This window comes from Haematobia irritans, chromosome 5 (assembly GCF_050003625.1).
Source record: "Haematobia irritans isolate KBUSLIRL chromosome 5, ASM5000362v1, whole genome shotgun sequence".
Taxonomy (NCBI): Eukaryota; Metazoa; Arthropoda; class Insecta; order Diptera; family Muscidae; genus Haematobia; species Haematobia irritans.
Genome location: NC_134401.1, coordinates 146,246,817 through 146,257,294, shown reverse-complemented (window position 1 = coordinate 146,257,294; position 10,478 = coordinate 146,246,817). Strand labels below are relative to the sequence as shown.

The 10,478-nt window shown below is 28.2% G+C and overlaps 1 protein-coding gene across 1 annotated transcript; it reads left to right on the top strand.

Moving 5' to 3' along the window:
• Positions 1–3,338: 3,338 nt before the first annotated feature.
• Hey (Hairy/E(spl)-related with YRPW motif) lies at positions 3,339–9,815 on the top strand. Its single transcript, XM_075311823.1, has 3 exons — positions 3,339–3,520; positions 5,635–5,849; positions 8,458–9,815. Exons 1-3 carry the CDS (start codon positions 3,339–3,341, stop codon positions 9,438–9,440), a joined length of 1,380 nt encoding a protein of 459 aa, XP_075167938.1. The 3' UTR covers positions 9,441–9,815.
• The last annotated feature ends 663 nt before the right edge of the window (positions 9,816–10,478 follow it).

Genomic DNA, 10,478 nt, shown 5'->3' with positions numbered 1-10,478 from the left:
TTTTGAAAAAAAAAATTTTCTATAGGATATTTTGTTATAATTTTATTTTTATAGAAATTTTGTCAAAATTTTTTTTGCTATAGATAATTTTATCAAAACTTTATTTATATAGAAAATTTTATCGAAATTTTATTTCTATAGAAAATTTTATCGAAATTTTATTTCTAAAGAAAATTTTGTAAAAATTTTTGTTTCTAAAGAAAATTTTGTCAAAATTTTATTTCTATAAAAAATTTTGTCAAAATTTTATTCTAATAAATAAATTAAAATTAAACTATTGATTAAAAATAAATAATCTACCACAAACTGGGGAAAATTTATCAACAAAACAATGTTATTTTGTCAAAATTTTATTTCTATAGAAAATTTTGTCAAAATTTTATTTATATAGAAAATTTTGTTAAAATTTTATTTCAATAGAAAATTTTGTCAAAATTCGTTTTAATTTTTATTGTTGGTTTGTTCTTCAATCATATTTGTTGTTTTGATCTCAGCTTAAAACTATTGCGTTGACTAAACTACAAGAGTATGTTAACCAACAGAGCAAAAAAATAATGTTTGTCAAATTTATTTGGGCAAAGCCCTATAGAAATTTTCGAAATTTTATTTCTAAAGAAAATTTTGTCAAATTTTTATTTGTAAAGAAAATTTTGTAAAAATTTTATTTATTTCTATAGAAAAATGTCAAATTTTTTTTCATTAGAAAATTGTTTCAAAATTTTATTTCTCCCTTTATTTTCAAAATATATGTTATATATATTTTGAATAGTCTAATTACTTATGATTATTGACCATACTTATCCACATTAGTTTTTCTTTTCTGTCCTTGATTCTCTTCGCTTTCATTCTCTCTGTCCACTCCCTATCTCATACGTTTTCTCTTGTAAAGAAGATATCCTGTATTCAGACCTAGACGGAACCATCTTGGTGCATACCGATAAAGAGGTGTCATACTTTGTGGTATAACCCGTTCAAATAGGATTATAGCAAGGTACCATTCTTTGATAATAAATAAGTTCATCCAAAATGAACTTCGTCAACAGATAGAACTATTTCCTAATCTAACTTCTTATCTTCAAAAAAATGTAAAATCATAATCATCCCAGCAAAAAACGAGTCGCCATAAAAGTAGTGCAAATGTTCTTTTTGGATCCGGAAGTGGTGCAAAATTGGCGCAGAATCTATGAATTTAAAATGGGCTTGTCATAGGTCGGATGTCCACCAAGTTAACAGCCGTTGCACTGAATTTGCATCACTTCTTAAGTTGTAATCCGAATTCAGTGTTTCGGATGTGTATTCAAAAGTTTCATGATGTTTTGCAAAATAAATATATTTTATAATTTTTTCTGAGTTTTTGTCTGAAATGTTTAACCTCAAAACTTTTCAAAAATTCGCTGTTTTTCAACAATTGTACCACTTCATTAATTCTCTCTCTTTATAACCTATTTGAAACAAAAAAACTAAAATGTACACATTAAAAATGTGAAAAATGCTAGTTCTACAAAATTGAATCAAAATAACCTCCTGGGTAGTTAAAATAAAGACCTTTTTGGGAGGACATTTTTGGAAGTACTTTTAAAGTTGTGCCTTTAGAAGAACTTCCAAATTTTTTTTGCTGGGATACTAAGAATAATTTATTTCCAGGCCTTTCCCATTATCCTAACCTAACCAAATCACGGAGTCGATTGCTTAGGTTAACAAACAACTTCAACCTTGACCTTGACATTAGACACAAGACATCTTTCCCCGGGTCCTCAAAGCCACCAAGCATATTAAAAATCAATCAAAACCATAATTTTACACCCACGTTCCATTCCATTTAAGACTAAGCTCATGGAATAGAAATTCACCTGATCTCCACATTAACCTAATTCCATAGTGTAAATATAAGTCGGACGCCACAGGATGTATGGCACACGGCCAAATTCAGCCCAAAATTCACTATGGCCAATGACCTAGAAATGGAAATCAGTTCGTATAGACAGCCAGTACGACGACGAAAACACGCCCCAGGTTCCAGTGACGATGATGACAAAATGCACTTGTTGGGGCACACACGACCAGCATAAGTTGGAAACGTGTGCTCCATATTCATTGGCGACGTTTGACGACGACAAGAATCTTAACAAATTTACACAACAAACGCAAATAGCAGGCTGTGACGATGATGATTATGATGGGCTGCAATAGGAACAATAACAACAACAACAATACAAGCTGACAATTGTTGACAAACATTATTGTCAAGTGGCGCCCAAATAACAACGAAAACGTGCATTCTTCTCTGTAAGCTTTAGTTAATCGGCATCGCAAAATAATAGACATGCGAATGGACAATATCCTTTGATTATAGCTAAAACGATGTTTATTTTTGTGGTTAAGATACAAAGAGATAGATAGAGAGGGAGAGAGAGAGCTAGTTACAAAGCCTAAACATTAAAAAATGCAACAAGCTTCAAGTGCAGCATCATGCGCTCAGCACATGTCTGTTATCAAAGCCAAGAGAGGCTTGGTCAGGTGGTCGGACGACACAACGACGGCCGATATGTAAACACGCAATTCTGTGTATTATGCATAAATCGATTATGAACAAAGCAAGGCGAAACACGACATGAGCCGAAGGCATTTCCTAATACACTTGTATATGTGGACAGTAATTGCTCAGCTTTATGGTGATGATGATTCGTCGTCCAACGATAGCGGTAAAACACCGTTGAAGTTGTTATTGTCAATGCCTATTGAATGTTATTTCTCTTTCCTGTTCTTTTCTAATGGGAAACTATGATTCTCTTTCTCTCTCTCTCTCTCGTTCTCTCTGACTGAGAAAAGATCACACTGAATTTTAACCCTTATCAGAATAGCTCTCATGGCTTATAAGACTTATATCATATTGATGAAACGGGTGGTTTTCTTCGCCTTGCCACCTTATATTGATGCAGCAGCAGCAGCGGTAGTAGTAACAACACTGGCGCTTATTGGAGGAGGGTGGTTTTGTGGCATTCAGATTTTATTGGTGAAAATCTATAGAACTTTAGCCTAGAGTTTGAGTTGTGGCACATGCTGGTCGCGCGTTTCAAAATCAGTCGAACGTCGTTCGTACACACGATAAGTCACGTGTTTTAAACTAGCTCCGGCCTAGATACCATATAACGGAAAATAGTGAAGTGAACATTTTTATTAAAACAAAAATAAAAGGAAATTTTTTTTTTAATTTATTTAAATAAAAGAAAATTTGAAAACATAAAGAAAAAAAGAGTTAAAAAGCTATCAAATATAGCCAAAGAAAGTGAATTTTTGAAAAAAAAAATATATTAAAAAATTTATTAAATTTAACAAAAATGGATCACAATCTTAATATGCATCATAATAATGCCTCATTGCATTGGAGCTATGGCGCCGCCGCAGTACCAACTACGCCGCAAAATCATTGGGTACCACCCCCACAAACTCAATCGCTTAAGCGTGCCATTTCAGAAAGTGATTGTGAAGATTTATATTCCGAGGAATCATCCAAAGAGCAGTACGTATTTTTGTTTAATAGAAAAGCAACAATTGGCCAGAAATTAAAAACAAAATCCAATTGGAAAAATTTTAAGAATATATACAGAAAAATATTTTTGCGTTGTTAAAAAATATATATTTTTTTTTACTTTGTCATTTTATTATTTTATAAAAATATTATTATTTTGCTAATTAATTTATTAGTTTTTAGAATTTCACTATTTTTATTATTAAAAATTTATTAATTTTTGAAAAATATATATATATATAAAAAATGTTTACTTTGTTAAATAATAAAGACTTTGTTAATTTGTCAAATAAATAATTTATTAAATATTTTTTTTTTCGAATTTCATGTTTTTTTTTAATTTTTAAAAATATTTATAATTTTTCGTTTATTAATTTTTTTTTGGAATTTCTCTATTTTTATTTTTTAATAATGAATTTATTATTTTTGTTTTTAATTTTAAAAATATTTTTTTTAAATTTTTAAAATATTTAGGATTTTCATAAATACATATTTAATTTGTCAACTAAATAATTTTTTACGTATTTAGTTTTTTTTTGGTTTATTTATTTTTATTTCTCTTTCATTTTTCAAAATTTTAAAAACATTTATAATTTTTATTTATTAATTTATTAAATATTGTTTTTTTTTAGAATTTCTCTATTTTTATTTTGTAAATAATGAATTTATTAATTTTTAAATTTATATATAAAACAAATTTTTCTATATCAAATAAAATTTGTTTAATTTTTAAAAATATGTATATATAAAAAATATGTTTACTTTTTCAAATAATTATTTTTTAATGTTTTAAAAAATATTTTTAATTTTTAATTATTAATTTAAAAAAAATCTATATAAAAAAATACTTTGTCAAATAATTCATTTGTAAATTATGTATTTTTTAGAATTTCGTTTTAAAAATAATTATGAAAATATGTGTCAAATAATTATTTTTTTTTAGTTTTAAAAAAAATGTATAAAATAATTTTTTCTTTGTAAAAGTTTTTGTTTTTGCGAGCTTGAGATCTAAAGCTCGAAAAAACAGAAAAACTTTTATTTGAAAATAAAGATCGAATAAACAACAAAAACACAAATTTTTTTCTTTGTCAAATAATTATTTTTTATTTTTAAAAATATTTATAAAAATATTTTTAATTTGTCAAAAAATTATTTTATTAAATAATTCAATTTTTTAGAATCTTTAATTTTTTAATTAATAATTCATAAAAAATATATAAAAATATTTTTGTTTTGTCAAAAAAAAATATTTTTTTAATTTTTAAAATTTTTTAATTTTAAAATATCTAAAAAATATCTTTTTTAAAATATCTATAAAAATAATTATAAAAATATGTGTCAAATAATTATTTTTTTTTTAATTTTTAAGAATATCTATAAAATATTATTTTCTTTGTCAAATAATATTTTTTTTTTTATTTTTAAAAATATTTATGAAAGTATTTTTAATTTGCCAAAAAATTAATTTATTTTTTAGAATCTCTATTTTGTTTAATTATTAATTTTTAAAAAATATATAAAAATATTTTTGTTTTGTCAATTTTTTTTTTAGATTTTAAAAATATTTATAAAAACTATCATTTTTTATTATTTTTTTAATTTTTAAAAATATTTATATAAACTATTATTTTTTTTTTAATTTTTAAAATTATCTATAAAATAATAATTATTTTTTATTTTTAAAAATATTTATGAAAATATTTTTAATTTGTCAAAAAATTAATTTATTAATTAATTCAATTTTTTAGAATCTCTAATTTTTTTTTAATTTTTAAAAAATATATAAAAATTTTGTCAAAAAATTATTTTTTTTAATTTTTAAAAATATATACAAAAACTTTTATTTTTTTCTTTGTCAATTATTTTTTAATTTTTAAAAATATTTATGAAAATATTTTTAAGTTGTCAAATAATTACTTTATTAATTAATTAAATTTTTTAGAGTCTCTATTTTTTTAAATATGTATTAATTTTTAAAAAATATATTACAAAATATTTTTATTTTGTCAAATAATTATTTTTTTTTAATTTTTAAAAATATTTTTAAAAGCATTTTTTACTTTATCACATAATTAATTTTTTGTTTATTTCTTTTTTATTTTTAGAATTTCTCCCAGTGACGGTAGCAGTTGCCAATTAATGAGCCGCAAAAAACGCCGTGGCGTTATTGAAAAGAAACGCCGCGATCGCATTAATTCCTCTTTAAGCGAATTAAAACGTTTGGTGCCTTCGGCATATGAAAAACAAGGCTCTTCAAAATTGGAAAAAGCAGAAATTTTACAATTGACTGTGGAACATTTAAAAAATTTACAAGCTAAAGGTAATTATCGCAATAAAAAAAAAAAACTAAACAAAAACTAAATTTAAATGATGGATAAAAAGAAACAACAAACTACGAAGTGTGTCCAAAAAAACCTCGCCAATTGTTATTATAATAAGAAAAAAATGGGATCAGTGATAAAAGCTCTAAAAACGGGAATTTTTGTTGAAACAAATTAATGCCCCTAATGTCATATTACATTTACTATCTATAGGCAAGAGGTTCGCCACAACTATGGTATTAAGATTACACAAATACGTAACCACAATCGGAGAAAAGCACTTATACAGTTCAGCCAGACCCATGGGATATTTCGATTTCCAAAAGGCAAACGATTAAGTTGGCTGTTAATCGAATTTTGAATTCCTAACACCGTAGTCTAGTATTAGACAGAAATCTAGATATAAATGAAAAGGCCATTGAAACCCCTTATTATATGGTATATTAACCAGCCCTTCAAAAATTAAAAAAAAAAAAAAAAAAAAACAAAACAAAACTGAGCGGCTCTTAGTATAACACAGGTATAGGCGCCCTTAATGCCATATTGCATTTACTAACGTGAAAAACATAATTTTTTTGAAAATACTTTACAAATAGTAAGGCTACATGAACATGAATAGCTATTGTCGGAAAAGAGCACGTGCACAGTTCAGCCAAATCTGTCAGACCAATGGGGAATATCGATTTCATACAGACACTCGATTAATCTCTCGATTAATCGAAAATTCGAATTTTGAATTCCTAACACCGAAATTGAAATATAAATGAATAAGACCATTAAAAATCCTTAACAGCCCCTCAAAAATCAAAAAAAAAAAACCTGAGCGACTTTTAGTAAAACACAGCTACAAGGGCCCTTAATGCAATATTGCATTTACTACCTACAAAAACATTTTTTTTTTGCAAATAGTTTAGTTACGTAAATTACAATTATGTTTGGAAAATAGCACGGGCAGATCTCCCAGCCACCATAGGCATGCGCAGAATATAAAAATATAGACCATAAAAATTTCACCACAGACACTTCTTAGTCAAGTGACTTTTGAAGTCTATTTAAGTATATGACTTGACTCTTAAATCGACTTCAAAAGTCACTTGACTATGAAGTGCCTGTGATGAAATTTAGATAGTCTATATTTTTATATTATGCGCATGCCTATGGTGTCTGGGAGATCTGCCCGTGCTATTTTCCAAACATAGTTGTAATTTACGTAACTAAACTATTTGCAAAGAAAAAATTGTTTTTGTAGGTAGTAAATGCAATATTACATTAACGGCCCTTGTAGCTGTGCTTTACTAAGCTCAAAAAAAATAGGACGTAACAAAAGTTCTTCCTAAATTTGACACAAACATACAATCTGACAGCAAAGTTACAATTAAAATTAAATAAAAATAACGGCAATCGATTGACACAAATATCTCAATGAAATGATTAAACTGTTCAGTCAAGTGAGTGAGCCAAACCAAAATATTTCATAATTTTTCTTTGAAAGCTTCCTGAAAAGCATCACCTTTAAAGACAGGAACAATTTAAGTAAAATTTACTCATTTTAAAATCTTATGAAAAAAAATTTAGTAAGATTCTCTAATTTAATAAAAAATGAGAATTTTATAAAAAAAAATATTAATTTTTTTATAAATTTTTTATACCAATTTTTTGTTAAATCAAACAAAAACTTTTTCAAATATAGACATTTTTCTCACATTTGGTAAAATTTGACTAAAATCAAATTTGGTAAAATTTAACAAATAATTTTCATGAACTTAAAATAAAATTAAATCATGAGCTATAATCAAGTTAATTGACTTTTTTCATGAGGATTCTCTATTTTCTCTTTTGTTATTATTTTATTGGCACTTCTATCAAATTTTCACCATCCGAGAATCTTAACAGTCTTCCAATATGATTTTCATTTTGTCATCAAGTCAATCAAAATTTTCCCACAACTATTTTTGTTATCCTTATATCCTTATCTTACCCAATCCTAATCAGAAAATATTCCCATGCAAAAAAAAAATAAAACTACCACCCACCATAATAGAAAATCAAAAAATCTCTCATAGCTTTTGGGAAAAATAAAGATTCTCACGCGTTTTAACCGCTAAATTGACACTGGTGAGGCTAATGTGTTTTTTTTTTTCGAACTAATACTCCTGCTGTTATTGTTTTTTGGTTAAGTGTTCAAAACGATTATCTCACGGTTTCAGTAGGCGGCGAATAGTCTACAATGACATGACCAAAATACCACCCCATAACAAAGTTACAATACTGACACTGAAAGCACTTGATGCCTTTTTGTTGGGACGTTATTGCCAGTAGTTTCTCACTGGCCATCAAGAAGAAAAAAGATTCGCAAGAGGCCACCCCTATAGAAAAACAAATCCTATCAGACTTTCCTAGCCTTTGTTTCCAATTAACTATAATAAGGGTGGTTTATGGGTGGGTTAATGCTTGTATGGGACGGACACATTTTCGTGGGAATGTTTTCGTTTTTAATCTCATCATTTATTTATTTACATACTCATCACACAATGTCCCGTCGAGGGGTATCCCATGTTAGCATGTCATTAACTTTTTTAACAACCCTTTTTGTCTGTCTCTCTTCAGGTACCGATGCCTTGGGCTATGATCCTCAAAGATTTGCCATGGACTATCACATCATTGGTTTTCGTGAATGTGCTGCCGAAGTGGCCAGATATTTAGTGACCATTGAGGGCATGGACATTCAAGATCCTTTGCGTTTACGTCTAATGTCCCATTTGCAATATTTTGTGCAACAGCGTGAACTGTCGGTGAAAAATTGTTCGACATCAGCAGGAGCAGCAGCAGCTTGGTCAGTACATCCTTCGGCAGCAGCAACAACATCGGTGGCAGCTGCTGCGGCAGCAGCTTATCAGCCCAATTGTGGGGTAGCTCCCTATCACGCCTATGCCACGGCTGGATCCTCAACATCTCAACATGGTAATTCCTCATATGTGCCCTCAACATCAGCATTACATCAATATCCCACACTGAGTTCATCACCCAATGCCAGTCAGCAACAAATGCATACCCAACAGCAGCAGCAGCAGCAACAACACAGTGTCCGTTCCAACTCAGTGGGATCAGCTCAGGATGGTCATGGTTTAATCCAACACAACAATCCAACTCAAGTCACTTCACCTCAACAGCAACAACAACCTCAATCCCAACAGCAGACCCAACAACAAACTCCAAACCAACAAAATGTTCCCCACCCTCAAATAACTCCCACCTCTCACGATAGCCACTTGCAGCAAACTCCACAAAGCCAATCTCAACAAAGTCAACAACCACAACCTCAAACGCATCATCATTATGCCACACACGAATCAAGCACACATCAACACAGTCATCAGGGAGCTACCTATATTGAGTTAACCAATGCCCATGGCCATCCAGGACATCGTCAAGTTCCATCAGCCGTACCCGCCTCAGCTTTGGGCTATACAACAATGCCACCTCAATATCCAGTGAGTGTAGGTCAAGAATATAATCATCAGACGGGAGTATATGTGACAGCCAATGGTTCCAAACCCTATAGACCATGGGGTGCTGAGATGGCCTATTGAATTGAATAATAGGGAACCCTAAGGTTTTGGGTTAAAGGAATCGAAAATATGGAAAGGTCTAACCGCAATCCCTTTAATTGATGATATGAAAAGTCATGGTTATCAAGATGATCTTAAGTCATAAGCTTTGAGCTTAATTAAATTTTTGTTAACACTACGAAGGACCAAAATTAAAACGAAAGCTTTTTAGAAGAGCTTTGGGGGAAAAGTTCTCACATTAAAAAAACTGGATATAAAAAAACAAAAAATCACAACCAATTTTTAAAGCTTTTTGGAAACGTTGCTTAAACTCTAAGAAAGCTTTTACTAAAAGCTTTTTTTAATTTCTTTAAAGCTTGCCAAACCTTAAAGATCATAAAATTGGGAAATATAGTGATCATATCGAAAAGCTTTGATAACTTCAGTTTATTAAAGCTTTTGAATGTCTTAAAAAATATATAGTGATCATATCAAAAAGCTTTAATAACTTCAGCTTATTAAAGCTTTTGAATTATTTAAAATAGTAAAGCTTTGGTTTAAATTTAAAGATAGTAAGTTCGGTTTATTAAAGCTTTTGGAATCTTCTAGTAATATTTAAAGCTTTGATCAAACTTTCATGAGAGATTTTGTAAAAGCCTATGAAAGCTTTCACTAGAGCTGAATAATATCTCTTTTATTGATACAAAATATCCAATAATCATATCAAAGTCTTGGTAAATTCAAAGTTTTGAAATTACTTTAAAATACAACAAAAGCAAAAATATATACATGAAAAAAATCATTTTATAAAAATCTTGTCAAAAATTCGAAATGAAAGCTTTCGAAAAAACTCTATTGTGAATTAAATGAAGGGGTAAAAATTATTGATACCATATGGTAATGAATTAAATACTAAAAAATTTTTTATTATAAAAATTTTGAAAAAAAATCATCTAACATTTTTCAACTCCCACAAAGTGTGATAGTTAAAAATGAAAACCAAATATATATTTGTAAATAAACTAAAACTTGAGAGATATTTTGTATATATTTATTATAAATTATAGCTAAAAGTTATTT